The sequence below is a fragment of the Somniosus microcephalus genome, chromosome 12, assembly GCF_052327205.1.
Source record: "Somniosus microcephalus isolate GS21.2 chromosome 12, FLI_Smic_1.0, whole genome shotgun sequence".
Classification (NCBI taxonomy): domain Eukaryota; kingdom Metazoa; phylum Chordata; class Chondrichthyes; order Squaliformes; family Somniosidae; genus Somniosus; species Somniosus microcephalus.
Window position 1 is genome coordinate 5,570,989 of NC_140998.1, and position 15,839 is coordinate 5,586,827.

The window sequence follows — 15,839 nt, forward strand, 5'->3', positions numbered from 1 at the left end:
GGACACTGGCCCCAGGCCCCCCCGGACACTGGCCCCAGGCCCCCCCGGACACTGGCCCCAGGCCCCCCCGGACACTGGCCCCAGGCCCCCCCCGGACACTGGCCCCCAGGACACTGGCCCCAGGCCCCCGGACACTGGCCCCCAGGACACCGGCCCCAGGCCCCCGGACACTGGCCCCAGGCCCCCGGACACTGGCCCCCAGGACACTGGCCCCAGGCCCACGGACACTGGCGCCCAGGCCCCCGGACACTGACCCCCGGCCCCAGGCCCCGGACACTGGCCCCCAGGACACTGGCCACAGACCCCGGACACTGGCCCCAGGCCCGCGGACACTGGCCCCCGGCCCCCCGGACACTGGCCCCATGCCCCCCGGACACTGGCCCCAGGCCCCCCGGTGACTGGCCCCAGGCCCCCAGACACTGGCCCCAGGCCCCCCAGACACTGGCCCCAGGCCCCCCAGACACTGGCCCCAGGCCCCCGGACACTGGCCCCAGGCCCCCCGGACACTGGCCCCAGGCCCCCCGGACACTGGCCCCAGGCCCCCTGGACACTGGCCCAAGGCCCCCCGGACACTGGCCCCAGGCCCCCGGACACTGACCCCCGGCCCCAGGCCCCAGACACTGACCCCCGGCCCCGGACACTGGCCCCCAGGACACTGGCCACTGGCCCCCAGGACACTGGCCCCCAGGCCCCCGGACACTGGCCCCCAGGACACTGGCCCCAGGCCCCCGGCCCCCAGGACACTGGCCCCAGGCCCCCGGACACTGGCCCCCAGCCCCCGGACACTGGCCCCAGGCCCACCAGACACTGGCCCCAGGCCCCCGGACACTGACCCCAGGCACCCGGACACTGACCCCAGGCCCCCCGGACACTGACCCCAGGCCCCCCGGACACTGACCCCAGGCCCCCCGGACACTGGCCCCCCGGACACTGGCCCCCAGGCCCCGGACACTGGCCCCCAGACCCCGGACACTGGCCCCAGACCCCGGACACTGGCCCCCGGACACTGGCCCCCAGACCCCGCACACTGGCCCCCGGACACTGGCCCCAGACCCCGGACACTGGCCCCCGGACACTGGCCCCCGGCCCCCGGACACTGGCCCCAGGCCCCCGGACACTGGGCCCCAGACCCCCGCACACTGGCCCCCGGACACTGGCCCCCGGACACTGACCCCCGGCCCCCGGACACTGGCCCCCAGACCCCCGGACCCTGGCCCCCGGACACTAACCCCCAGGCCCCGGACACTGGCCGCAGGCCCCAGGCTCCGGACACTGGCCCCAGGCTCCGGACACTGGCCCCAGACGCTGGCCCCAGGCCCCGGACACTCGCCCCAGACCACAGGCCCCGGACACTGTCCCCCAGACCCCAGGCCCCGCACACTGGCCCCCGGACACTGACCCCAGACCCCAGGCCCCGGACACTGACCCCCGGCCCCCGGACACTGGCCCCCAGACCCCTGGACACTGGCCCCTGGACACTAACCCTCAGGCCCCGGACACTGGCCCTGGACACTGTCCCCCAGACCCCAGGCCCCAGACCCCAGGACACTGGCCCCCGGACCCCAGGCCTCGGACACTGGCCCCCAGGCCCCCGGACACTGATCCCCGGCCCCAGGCCCCCGGACACTGACCCCCGGCCCCAAGCCCCCGGACACTGGCCCCCCAGCCCCAGGACTCTGGCCCCCAGGACACTGGCCCCAGGCCCCCGGACACTGGCCCCGGGACACTGGCCCCCAGGACACTGGCCCCAGGCCCCCGGACACTGGCCCCCAGGACACTGGCCCCCGGACCCCCGTACACTGGCCCCAGGCCCCCCGGACACTGGCCCCAGGCCCCCCGGACACTGGCCCCAGGCCCCCCGGACACTGGCCCCAGGCCCCCCGGACACTGGCCCCAGGCCCCCCGGACACTGGCCCCAGGCCCCCCGGACACTGGCCCCCAGGACACTGGCCCCCGGCCCCCGGTCCCCTGACACTGGCCCCCCGGCCCCAGGCCCCCGGACACTGGCCCCCAGGACACTGGCCCCAAGCCCCCGGACACTGGCCCCCAGGCCCCTGGACACTGGCCCCCCGGCCCCAGGCCCCGGGACACTGGCCCCAGGCCACCGGACACTGGCCCCCAGGACACTGGCCCCAGGCCCCCGGACACTGGCCCCAGGACACTGGCCCCAGGCCCCCGGACACTGGCCCCCCCGGCCCCAGGCCCCCGGACACTGGCCCCCAGGACACTGGCCCCAGGCCCCCGGACACTGGCCCCCAGGACACTGGCCCCAGGCCCCCGGACACTGGCATCCAGGACACTGGCCCCAGGCCCCCGGACACTGACCCCCGGCCCCAGGCCCCGGACACTGGCCCCCAGGACACTGGCCCCAGGCCCACGGACACTGGCCCCCAGGCCCCCGGACACTGACCCCAGGCCCCGGACACTGGCCCCCAGGACACTGGCCACAGGCCCCCGGACACTGGCCCCCAGGACACTGGCCCCAGGCCCGCGGACACTGGCCCCTGGACACTGGCCCCAGGCCCCCCGGACACTGGCCCCATGCCCCCCGGTGACTGGCCCCAGGCCCCCAGACACTGGCCCCAGGCCCCCCAGACACTGGCCCCAGGCCCGCGGACACTGGCCCCAGGCCCCCCAGACACTGGCCCCAGGCCCCTGGACACTGACCCCCGGCCCCCCGGACACTGGCCCCAGGCCCCCGGACACTGACCCCCGGCCCCAGACACTGACCCCCGGCCCCGGACACTGGCCCCCAGGACACTGGCCCCAGGCCCCCGGACACTGGCCCCCAGGACACTGGCCCCCAGGCCCCCGGACACTGGCCCCCAGGACACTGGCCCCAGGCCCCCGGACACTGGCCCCAGGCCCATGGACACTGGCCCCAGGCCCACCAGACACTGGCCCCAGGCCCCCGGACACTGGCCCCAGGCCCCCGGACACTGACCCCAGGCCCCCGGACACTGACCCCAGGCCCCCGGACACTGACCCCAGGCCCCCCAGACACTGACCCCAGGCCCCCCAGACACTGACCCCAGGCCCCCCAGACACTGACCCCCAGGCCCCCCAGACACTGACCCCCAGCCCCCGGACACTGGCCCCAGACCCCGGACACTGGCCCCCGGACACTGGCCCCCAGACCCCGGACACTGGCCCCCGGACACTGACCCCCGGCCCCCCGGACACTGGCCCCCAGACCCCGGACACTGGCCCCAGACCCCGGACACTGGCCCCCGGACACTGGCCCCCAGACCCCGGACACTGGCCCCTGGACACTAACCCTCAGGCCCCGGACACGGGCCGCAGACCCCAGGCTCCGGACACTGGCCCCAGACACTGGCCCCAGGCCCCGGACACTCGCCCCAGATCCCAGGCCCCGGACACTGCCCCCCAGACCCCAGGCCCCGCACACTGGCCCCCGGACACTGACCCCAGACCCCAGGCCCCGGACACTGACCCCCGGCCCCTGGCCCCAGACCCCAGGCCCCGGACACTGACCCCCGGCCCCCGGACAGTGGCCCCCAGACCCCTGGACACTGGCCCCCGGACACTGACCCTCAGGCCCCGGACACTGGCCCCCAGACCCCAGGCCCCAGACCCCAGGCCCCAGACCCCAGACCCCAGGCCCCCAGACCCCAGGCCCCCGGACCCCAGGCCCCGGACACTGGACCCCAGGCCCTGGACACTGGCCCCCAGACCCCAGGCCTCGGACACTGGCCCCCAGACCCCAGGCCCCCGGACACTGATCCCCGGCCCTAGGCCCCCGGACACTGACCCCCGGCCCCAAGCCCCCAGACACTGGCCCCCCCGGCCCCAGGCCCCCGGACACTGGCCCCCAGGACACTGGCCCCAGGCCCCCGGACACTGACCCCCGGCCCCAGGCCCCGGACACTGGCCCCCAGGACACTGGCCCCAGGCCCACGGACACTGACCCCCGGCCCCAGGCACTGGCCCCCAGGACACTGGCCACAGGCCCCCGGACACTGGCCCCCAGGACACTGGCCCCAGGCCCGCGGACACTGGCCCCCGGACACTGGCCCCAGGCCCCCCGGACACTGGCCCCATGCCCCCCGGACACTGGCCCCAGGCCCCCCGGTGACTGGCCCCAGGCCCCCCGGACACTGGCCCCAGGCCCGCCAAACACTGGCCCCAGGCCCCCGGACACTGGCCCCAGGCCCCCCGGACACTGGCCCCAGGCCCCCCGGACACTGGCCCCAGGCCCCCCGGACACTGGCCCCAGGCCCCCCGGACACTGGCCCCAGGCCCCCCGGACACTGGCCCCAGGCCCCCCGGACACTGGCCCCAGGCCCCCCGGACACTGGCCCCAGGCCCCCCGGACACTGGCCCCCGGCCCCCGGACACTGGCCCCAGGCCCACCAGACACTGGCCCCAGGCCCCCGGACACTGACCCCAGGCACCCGGACACTGACCCCAGGCCCCCCGGACACTGACCCCAGGCCCCCCGGACACTGGCCCCCCGGACACTGGCCCCCAGGCCCCGGACACTGGCCCCCAGACCCCGGACACTGGCCCCAGACCCCGGACACTGGCCCCCGGACACTGGCCCCCAGACCCCGCACACTGGCCCCCGGACACTGGCCCCAGACCCCGGACACTGGCCCCCGGACACTGGCCCCCGGCCCCCGGACACTGGCCCCAGGCCCCCGGACACTGGGCCCCAGACCCCCGCACACTGGCCCCCGGACACTGGCCCCCGGACACTGACCCCCGGCCCCCGGACACTGGCCCCCAGACCCCCGGACCCTGGCCCCCGGACACTAACCCCCAGGCCCCGGACACTGGCCGCAGGCCCCAGGCTCCGGACACTGGCCCCAGGCTCCGGACACTGGCCCCAGACGCTGGCCCCAGGCCCCGGACACTCGCCCCAGACCACAGGCCCCGGACACTGTCCCCCAGACCCCAGGCCCCGCACACTGGCCCCCGGACACTGACCCCAGACCCCAGGCCCCGGACACTGACCCCCGGCCCCCGGACACTGGCCCCCAGACCCCTGGACACTGGCCCCTGGACACTAACCCTCAGGCCCCGGACACTGGCCCTGGACACTGTCCCCCAGACCCCAGGCCCCAGACCCCAGGACACTGGCCCCCGGACCCCAGGCCTCGGACACTGGCCCCCAGGCCCCCGGACACTGATCCCCGGCCCCAGGCCCCCGGACACTGACCCCCGGCCCCAAGCCCCCGGACACTGGCCCCCCAGCCCCAGGACTCTGGCCCCCAGGACACTGGCCCCAGGCCCCCGGACACTGGCCCCGGGACACTGGCCCCCAGGACACTGGCCCCAGGCCCCCGGACACTGGCCCCCAGGACACTGGCCCCCGGACCCCCGTACACTGGCCCCAGGCCCCCCGGACACTGGCCCCAGGCCCCCCGGACACTGGCCCCAGGCCCCCCGGACACTGGCCCCAGGCCCCCCGGACACTGGCCCCAGGCCCCCCGGACACTGGCCCCAGGCCCCCCGGACACTGGCCCCCAGGACACTGGCCCCCGGCCCCCGGTCCCCTGACACTGGCCCCCCGGCCCCAGGCCCCCGGACACTGGCCCCCAGGACACTGGCCCCAAGCCCCCGGACACTGGCCCCCAGGCCCCTGGACACTGGCCCCCCGGCCCCAGGCCCCGGGACACTGGCCCCAGGCCACCGGACACTGGCCCCCAGGACACTGGCCCCAGGCCCCCGGACACTGGCCCCAGGACACTGGCCCCAGGCCCCCGGACACTGGCCCCCCCGGCCCCAGGCCCCCGGACACTGGCCCCCAGGACACTGGCCCCAGGCCCCCGGACACTGGCCCCCAGGACACTGGCCCCAGGCCCCCGGACACTGGCATCCAGGACACTGGCCCCAGGCCCCCGGACACTGACCCCCGGCCCCAGGCCCCGGACACTGGCCCCCAGGACACTGGCCCCAGGCCCACGGACACTGGCCCCCAGGCCCCCGGACACTGACCCCCGGCCCCAGGCCCCGGACACTGGCCCCCAGGACACTGGCCACAGGCCCCCGGACACTGGCCCCCAGGACACTGGCCCCAGGCCCGCGGACACTGGCCCCTGGACACTGGCCCCAGGCCCCCCGGACACTGGCCCCATGCCCCCCGGTGACTGGCCCCAGGCCCCCAGACACTGGCCCCAGGCCCCCCAGACACTGGCCCCAGGCCCGCGGACACTGGCCCCAGGCCCCCCAGACACTGGCCCCAGGCCCCTGGACACTGACCCCCGGCCCCCCGGACACTGGCCCCAGGCCCCCGGACACTGACCCCCGGCCCCAGACACTGACCCCCGGCCCCGGACACTGGCCCCCAGGACACTGGCCCCAGGCCCCCGGACACTGGCCCCCAGGACACTGGCCCCAGGCCCCCGGACACTGGCCCCCAGGACACTGGCCCCAGGCCCCCGGACACTGGCCCCAGGCCCATGGACACTGGCCCCAGGCCCACCAGACACTGGCCCCAGGCCCCCGGACACTGGCCCCAGGCCCCCGGACACTGACCCCAGGCCCCCGGACACTGACCCCAGGCCCCCGGACACTGACCCCAGGCCCCCCAGACACTGACCCCAGGCCCCCCAGACACTGACCCCCAGGCCCCCCAGACACTGACCCCCAGGCCCCCCAGACACTGACCCCCAGCCCCCGGACACTGGCCCCAGACCCCGGACACTGGCCCCCGGACACTGGCCCCCAGACCCCGGACACTGGCCCCCGGACACTGACCCCCGGCCCCCCGGACACTGGCCCCCAGACCCCGGACACTGGCCCCAGACCCCGGACACTGGCCCCCGGACACTGGCCCCCAGACCCCGGACACTGGCCCCTGGACACTAACCCTCAGGCCCCGGACACGGGCCGCAGACCCCAGGCTCCGGACACTGGCCCCAGACACTGGCCCCAGGCCCCGGACACTCGCCCCAGATCCCAGGCCCCGGACACTGCCCCCCAGACCCCAGGCCCCGCACACTGGCCCCCGGACACTGACCCCAGACCCCAGGCCCCGGACACTGACCCCCGGCCCCCGGACACTGGCCCCAGACCCCAGGCCCCGGACACTGACCCCCGGCCCCCGGACAGTGGCCCCCAGACCCCTGGACACTGGCCCCCGGACACTGACCCTCAGGCCCCGGACACTGGCCCCCAGACCCCAGGCCCCAGACCCCAGGCCCCAGACCCCAGACCCCAGGCCCCCAGACCCCAGGCCCCCGGACCCCAGGCCCCGGACACTGGACCCCAGGCCCTGGACACTGGCCCCCAGACCCCAGGCCTCGGACACTGGCCCCCAGACCCCAGGCCCCCGGACACTGATCCCCGGCCCCAGGCCCCCGGACACTGACCCCCGGCCCCAAGCCCCCAGACACTGGCCCCCCCGGCCCCAGGCCCCCGGACACTGGCCCCCAGGACACTGGCCCCAGGCCCCCGGACACTGACCCCCGGCCCCAGGCCCCGGACACTGGCCCCCAGGACACTGGCCCCAGGCCCACGGACACTGACCCCCGGCCCCAGGCACTGGCCCCCAGGACACTGGCCACAGGCCCCCGGACACTGGCCCCCAGGACACTGGCCCCAGGCCCGCGGACACTGGCCCCCGGACACTGGCCCCAGGCCCCCCGGACACTGGCCCCATGCCCCCCGGACACTGGCCCCAGGCCCCCCGGTGACTGGCCCCAGGCCCCCCGGACACTGGCCCCAGGCCCCCGGACACTGGCCCCAGGCCCCCCGGACACTGGCCCCAGGCCCCCCGGACACTGGCCCCAGGCCCCCCGGACACTGGCCCCAGGCCCCCCGGACACTGGCCCCAGGCCCCCCGGACACTGGCCCCAGGCCCCCCGGACACTGGCCCCAGGCCCCCCGGACACTGGCCCCAGGCCCCCCGGACACTGGCCCCAGGCCCCCCGGACACTGGCCCCAGGCCCCCCGGACACTGGCCCCAGGCCCCCCGGACACTGGCCCCAGGCCCCCCGGACACTGGCCCCAGGCCCCCCGGACACTGGCCCCAGGCCCCCCGGACACTGGCCCCAGGCCCCCCGGACACTGGCCCCAGGCCCCCCGGACACTGGCCCCAGGCCCCCCGGACACTGGCCCCAGGCCCCCCGGACACTGGCCCCAGGCCCCCCGGACACTGGCCCCAGGCCCCCCGGACACTGGCCCCAGGCCCCCCGGACACTGGCCCCAGGCCCCCCGGACACTGGCCCCAGGCCCCCCGGACACTGGCCCCAGGCCCCCCGGACACTGGCCCCAGGCCCCCCGGACACTGGCCCCAGGCCCCCCGGACACTGGCCCCAGGCCCCCCGGACACTGGCCCCAGGCCCCCCGGACACTGGCCCCAGGCCCCCCGGACACTGGCCCCAGGCCCCCCGGACACTGGCCCCAGGCCCCCCGGACACTGGCCCCAGGCCCCCCGGACACTGGCCCCAGGCCCCCCGGACACTGGCCCCAGGCCCCCCGGACACTGGCCCCAGGCCCCCCGGACACTGGCCCCAGGCCCCCCGGACACTGGCCCCAGGCCCCCCGGACACTGGCCCCAGGCCCCCCGGACACTGGCCCCAGGCCCCCCGGACACTGGCCCCAGGCCCCCCGGACACTGGCCCCAGGCCCCCCGGACACTGGCCCCAGGCCCCTGGACACTGGCCCCCGGCCCCGGACACTGACCCCCGGCCCCGGACACTGGCCCCAGGCCCCCGGACACTGGCCCCCAGGACACTGGCCCCCAGGCCCCCGGACACTGGCCCCCAGGACACTGGCCCCAGGCCCCCGGACACTGGCCCCCAGGACACTGGCCCCAGGCCCATGGACACTGGCCCCCGGACACTGGCCCCAGGCCCCCGGACACTGGCCCCAGGCCCACCAGACACTGGCCCCAGGCCCACCAGACACTGGCCCCAGGCCCCCGGACACTGGCCCCAGGCCCCCGGACACTGGCCCCAGGCCCCCCAGACACCGGCCCCAGACCCCGGACACTGGCCCCAGACCCCGGACACTGGCCCCCGGACACTAGCCCCCAGACCCCGGACACTGGCCCCCAGACCCCGGACACTGGCCCCCGGACACTGACCCCCGGCCCCCGGACACTGGCCCCCAGACCCCCGGACACTAACCCCCAGGCCCCGGACACTGGCCGCAGACCCCAGGCTCCGGACACTGGCCCCAGACACTGGCCCCGCACACTGGCCCCCGGACACTGACCCCAGACCCCAGGCCCCGGACACTGACCCCCGGCCCCCGGACACTGGCCCCAGACCCCAGACACTGACCCCCGGCCCCCGGACAGTGGCCCCCAGACCCCTGGACACTGGCCCCCGGACACTGACCCTCAGGCCCCGGACACTGGCCCCCAGACCCCAGGCCCCGGACACTGGCCCTGGACACTGGCCCCCAGACCCCAGGCCCCAGGCCCCAGACCCCAGGCCCCCGGACACTGGCCCCCGGACCCCAGGCCCCGGACACTGGACCCCAGGCCCTGGACACTGGACCCCAGGCCTCGGACACTGGCCCCCAGACCCCAGGCCCCCGGACACTGATCCCTGGCCCTAGGCCCCCGGACACTGACCCCCGGCCCCAAGCCCCCGGACACTGGCCCCCCCGGCCTCAGGCCCCCGGACTCTGGCCCCCAGGACACTGGCCCCAGGCCCCCGGACACTGGCCCCCAGACACTGGCCCCCCGGCCCCAGGCCCCGGGACACTGGCCCCCAGGACACTGGCCCCAGGCCCCCGGACACTGGCCCCCAGGACACTGGCCCCAGGCCCCCGGACACTGGCCCCCCGGACACTGGCCCCAGGCCCCCCGGACACTGGCCCCAGGCCCCCCGGACACTGGCCCCCCAGGACACTGGCCCCAGGCCCCCGGACACTGGCCCCCCGGCCCCAGGCCCCCGGACACTGGCCCCCAGGACACTGGCCCCAGGCCCCCCGGACACTGGCCCCAGGCCCCCCGGACACTGGCCCCCCAGGACACTGGCCCCAGGCCCCCGGACACTGGCCCCCCGGCCCCAGGCCCCCGGACACTGGCCCCCAGGACACTGGCCCCCGGACACTGGCCCCCGGCCCCAGGACACTGGCCCTCAGGACACTGGCCCCAGGCCCGCGGACACTGGCCCCCAGGCCCCCGGACACTGACCCCCGGCCCCAGGCCCCGGACACTGGCCCCCAGGACACTGGCCCCGGGCCCCCGGACACTGGCCCCAGGCCCGCGGACACTGGCCCCCGGACACTGGCCCCATGGTGACTGGCCCCAGGCCCCCCGGACACTGGCCCCAGGCCCCCCGGACACTGGCCCCAGGCCCCCCGGACACTGGCCCCCAGGACACTGGCCCCCGGCCCCCGGACACTGGCCCCCCGGCCCCAGGCCCCCGGACACTGGCCCCCAGGCCCGCGGACACTGGCCCCCAGGCCCCCGGACACTGACCCCCGGCCCCAGGCCCCGGACACTGGCCCCAGGCCCCCCGGACACTGGCCCCATGGTGACTGGCACCAGGCCCCCGGACACTGACCCCTGGCCCCCCGGACACTGGCCCCAGGCCCCCGGACACTGATCCCCCGGCCCCAGGCCCCCGGACACTGACCCCCGGCCCCAGGCCCCGGACACTGACCCCCGGCCCCAGGCACCGGACACTGGCCCCAGGACACTGGCCCCAGGCCCCCGGACACTGGCCCCCAGCCCGCGGACACTGGCCCCCGGACACTGGCCCGAGGCCCCCCCAGACACTGGCCCCAGGCCCCCCGGACACTGACCCCAGGCCCCCGGACACTGACCCCAGGCCCCCGGACACTGGCCCCCGGATACTGGCCCCAGGCCCCCCGACACTGACCCCCGGCCCCCGGCCCCAAGCCCCGGACACTGGCCCCAGGCCCCGGACACTGGCCCCAGGCCCCAAGCCCCGGACACTGGCCCCAGACCCCGGACACTGGCCCCCGGCCCCAAGCCCCGGACACTGGCCCCAGGCCCCGGACACTGGCCCCAGGCCCCCGGACACTGACCCCCGGCCCCAAGCCCCGGACACTGGCCCCAGGCCCCCGGACACTGACCCCCGGCCCCAAGCCCCGGACACTGGCCCCAGGCCCCCGGACACTGGCCCCCGGCCCCAAGCCCCGGACACTGACCCCAGGCCCCTGGCCCCGGGCCCCCGGACACTGACCCCCGGCCCCCGGACACTGGCCCCAGGCCCCCGGACACTGATCCCCGGCCCCAGGCCTCCGGACACTGACCCCCAGCCCCCCGGACACAGCTGCCGCTCCGGGGAGGCCGAGCGAGGATGGCGGGAGCAGCCCGGGCCTCCAGCAGACACCGAGCCCGCGGTCTGTCCCGCCCGCTCCCGAGGCCTGTCTGTCCCGCGGCCGCGGCCTGCGGTAGTTTCTCACCCGCTGATTCTCCGCCTCCAGAACATCCTCCATCTCGGGCCCGACTCCCAGTGCGCGGCCCAGCCGTCTCCTAGCAACCAGGGAGAGAGAGAGCGAGCGAGCGAGAGAGAGACAGAGTGTGAGAGAGAGAGAGAGTGAGTGAGAGAGAGAGAGACAGAGAGTGAGAGAGAGAGAGAGAGTGAGTGAGAGAGAGAGAGTGTGAGAGAGAGAGAGAGTGAGTGAGAGAGAGAGAGACAGAGAGTGAGAGAGAGAGAGAGAGTGAGTGAGAGAGAGAGAGTGTGAGAGAAAGAGGAACCCAGTAAGCTACATAAAATAAACCAGACATACAGATGGGCCCCAGACAGTGGAGATAAATTCATCACAGCACTAAATTCACCTGATCTCACAAGTAAAATTTCAAAATTTAAAGAAAATCTATATGAGATCACCAGAGATGGGGTAAACATGGCCATAGAGGATATAAATATGATCTTTCATGAGGCAGCTGTAAAAGCCGACCTCGTGAAACAGAAGAGGAAGAGTCACAAAAGACAAAATAAAAATAAGAAATGGTTTGACCACGAATGCAAAAATGCCAGAAAAGACCTGAGAAAAATATCAAACCAAAAGCATCGCCAACCAAACAATCCGGACCTACGTACTAGATACAATGAAACCCTCAAAAGATATAAACACACCATTAGGAACAAAACACAAAACTATACCCACAAAATACTAGAAGAAATTGAAAACTCCACCAACCCAAAACAATTCTGGGAAATGTGGAATAACCTGAGTACAACACAATTGCAAGCATTACCAATCCAAGATGGCGACATCTGGAGAACACATTTTGAAAACCTCTACAAAGACATCCCAATAAACGAAACAAACCCAAGTCAACATCAGGTCACAGAAAAACTCCACACATTAGAAGCAACAATCAAAGACAACCAAAACCCTCTAGACTCCCCAATCACATGGAAAGAAATGGCCACAAAAACAAAATCTCTCCACCTAAAGAAAGCCTGTGGCCCAGACAACATCAAAAATGAAATGCTCAAGTTCAGCAATATGGAGATGCAGGGTGCGGTACTCAAATTATTCAACATCATATTACGTTCAGGCTGTTTTCCCGATATCTGGTGCCAAGGACTAATCTCCCCCATATATAAAAGCGGAAACAAATCAGACCCAAATAACTACCGCGGCATCTGTGTCAACAGTTGTCTAGGGAAGTTATTCTGCAGTATTCTAAATAGTAGATTACTTGATTTTCTTAACAAACATAATATCCTCAGAAAAAACCAAATAGGCTTTCTTCCAAAACACCGCACCGCCGACCATATCTATACCCTTCACACCCTCATTGAAAAACATATACACCAAACAAAAAATGGGAAAATATTCGCCTGTTTCATCGACTTCAAGAAAGCCTTTGACTCTATATGGCACGAAGGGCTCTATTATAAACTTCTTCAATGTGGAATAGGGGGCAAAGTCTATGACCTTATTAAATCAATGTATCTGAAAAACAAATGCGGGGTCAAAATTGGAGACAAACGCACCGATTTCTTCACCCAGAGAAGAGGCGTCCGGCAGGGCTGCAATTTGAGCCCGACCCTGTTCAACATATACATAAATGAATTAGCAGACATGCTGGAGCAAAGCGAGTCACCAGGTCTCCGTCTCCTAGATGGAGAAGTGAAATCCCTGTTCTATGCGGACGACCTGGTTCTGCTGTCTCCCACAGAACAGGGATTACAGCAACAACTAGACCTACTCGACAAATACTGCCAAAATTGGGCTCTAACAGTAAATCTAAAGAAAACCAACATCATGATTTTTCAAAAAAGGCCCAGATGTCAGGAAAACAAATACCAGTTTACCCTCAGTGATACCACTATAGGACACACTATGAGCTACACCTACCTTGGTCTAACTATTACAGCATCAGGGAGCTTCAGCATAGCAGTGAATGCACTAAAAGAAAAAGCCCGAAGAGCCCTATATGCAATAAAAAGAAAATTCTACAACATCCAAATCCCAATCAAAATCTGGCTCAAAATATTTGACAGCATAATCCTGCCCATTGCACTGTACGGTAGTGAAGTATGGGGCCCGCTAAATCACCAAAGCTACACTAAATGGGAAAAACATACAATAGAAGCCCTACATGCAGAATTCTGCCGAAGCATCCTTCGCACCCAAAGGAAAACGCCAACAAATGCATGCAGAGCCGAACTAGGCAGATACCCACTGATAATAAACATCCAAAAACGAGCACTAAACTTCCTAAATCACCTCAAATCTAGCTCCCCAGACACCCTTCATTTCAAAGCCTTTCAGACCCAAGAGCTAAACCCAGAAAAGAGTCCCCTGAGTCAGCTGCTACGGAAACTAAGTACTCAGCCGGACCCTGACCAGCCCCAGACCAACACAGCCGCCCAAACACCAATCCGAGTGAACCAAATCATTAAAAAATGCAAAGAAACCTACCTGGAACATTGGAACAAAATAACCGAAAGCCAAAGCAGATTAGAATGTTACCGGGCCCTAAAAAGAGAATATAAACTGGCAGACTACCTCACGACCATCAGAGACACAAAACAGAGACAGACCCTCACCAGGTACAGACTAAGCGACCACCAACTGGAAATTGAAAAAGGCAGATACAAGAAATCCTGGCAGCCTAGAGAGAATAGAATATGCGATCAATGTCTGGCTGGCGAGGTTGAAACAGAAATGCATTTCCTCCTAAAATGCGAAAAATTCAACACATCAAGAAACATATTATTCAACAAGCTAAGCCAAACAACCCCAGATTTCAAGGAATTGGATGATCTGTCAAAATTGAGATTAGTCCTAGGAGAAGGAGACAGACCATACCTTGGGGCCAAATATGTAACAACATGTCACAACCTGAGGACTGTTTAAAATTAAGACTGTTTAAAATTAATATTGAACGTACCAAATGAAGTACAAAGACTGTTTAAAATTAATATTGTTTAAAAGTAATATTGTATGTACCCAACAAATGTCAAATCGATTGACACCTACAGAATGTTGGAAAACTGTACCTTTTTGCTATGTAAGCTTTGGCAATATGGTTCTCTGTAAACTTTCATGCCAATAAAGCATTTTAATTGGAATTGGAATTGGAATTGAGTGAGAGAGAGAGTGACAGAGAGAGAGTGTGAGAGAGAGAGAGACAGAGAGACAGACCATACCTTGGGGCCAAATATGTAACAACATGTCACAACCTGAGGACTGTTTAAAATTAATATTGAACGTACCAAATGAAGTACAAAGACTGTTTAAAATTAATATTGTTTAAAAGTAATATTGTATGTACCCAACAAATGTCAAATCGATTGACACCTACAGAATGTTGGAAAACTGTACCTTTTTGCTATGTAAGCTTTGGCAATATGGTTCTCTGTAAACTTTCATGCCAATAAAGCATTTTAATTGGAAATTGGAATTGGAGTGAGAGAGAGAGAGACAGAGAGTGAGTGAACTGAAAGAGAAAGCAAGAAGGGCTTTCTATGCCATCAAAAAATCAATCCAAATAGAAATCCCAATTAGCATTTGGCTCAAAATTTTCAAATCAGTAATTGAACCAATTGCACTCTATGGCAGTGAGGTCTGGGGACCACTAACACAACAAGATTTTGCAAAATGGGACAAACACCCAATTGAGATCCTACATGCGGAATTCTGTAAAAGTATCCTCCGGACTCAAAGGAAAACAGTAAACAACGCATGCAGGGCGGAACTAGGCCAATACCCATTAATAATCACTATCCAAAAAAGAGCCACCAAATTTTGGAATCACCTACAAATGAGCAACCCCCAATGCTATCACTACGACGCCCTGAAATGCCAAGAGCTGACCATAAAGAAGAATACCCTCAGTCAACTAGTCCTGGGACTCAATAAAGTAACTAATAACAATACTAACAATAACCAGCCCCAGGACAGTGACAGGGTAACACAAAGAATTCGACCCAACACAATCGTCGCTAAGCAAAAGGAAAAATATCTGTCATATTGGGCAGAAACAACAAAAACCCAAAGCAAACTCAATTGCTACTTGGCCCTAAACAGACAATACAACATAGCTGATTACCTGACCATGGTAAAGGATAACAAACTGAGAAGAACCTTGACAAGGTACAGACTTAGCGAACATAGCCTAGCGATCGAAAAAGGCAGACACAGGCAGACCAGGCTGCCAAGAGAAGACAGGATATGCTCTCACTGCAGTCAGAGAGTGGTGGAGACAGAGATGCACTTCCTCACAGCCTGTGGAAAATATCAGGGCATCAGAGAGAATTTCTATCAAAAATTCTCACAAATATGCCCTGAATTCAGAAATCTGACTGACAACCAAAAACTCCCATTCCTACTGGGGGAGGAGAGAAGCTGTGTAACACTGGCGGCACACTATGTTACAGCTTGCCATGAACAGAGGGACAACCAGTAAACTAAGACAAGAG

General features: G+C 67.9%; 1 protein-coding gene across 5 annotated transcripts in view; it reads right to left on the reverse strand.

Annotated features, from left to right (window-relative positions):
- ift43 (intraflagellar transport 43 homolog (Chlamydomonas)) overlaps window positions 1-15,547 on the reverse strand; it is a 269,145-nt gene extending 253,598 nt beyond the window's left edge. For 4 of the 5 annotated variants that reach the window (XM_086002542.1, XM_086002538.1, XM_086002540.1 and 1 more), the window contains exon 1: window positions 15,470-15,547. In XM_086002542.1, the coding sequence (XP_085858668.1) occupies window positions 15,470-15,532 (63 nt within the window). In that variant the 5' untranslated portion in view covers window positions 15,533-15,547. Of the gene's footprint in view, window positions 1-11,358; window positions 11,508-15,469 lie in introns of those variants that run through there. The other variant, XM_086002541.1, reaches the window with a different exon arrangement.
- Window positions 15,548-15,839: the final 292 nt, after the last annotated feature.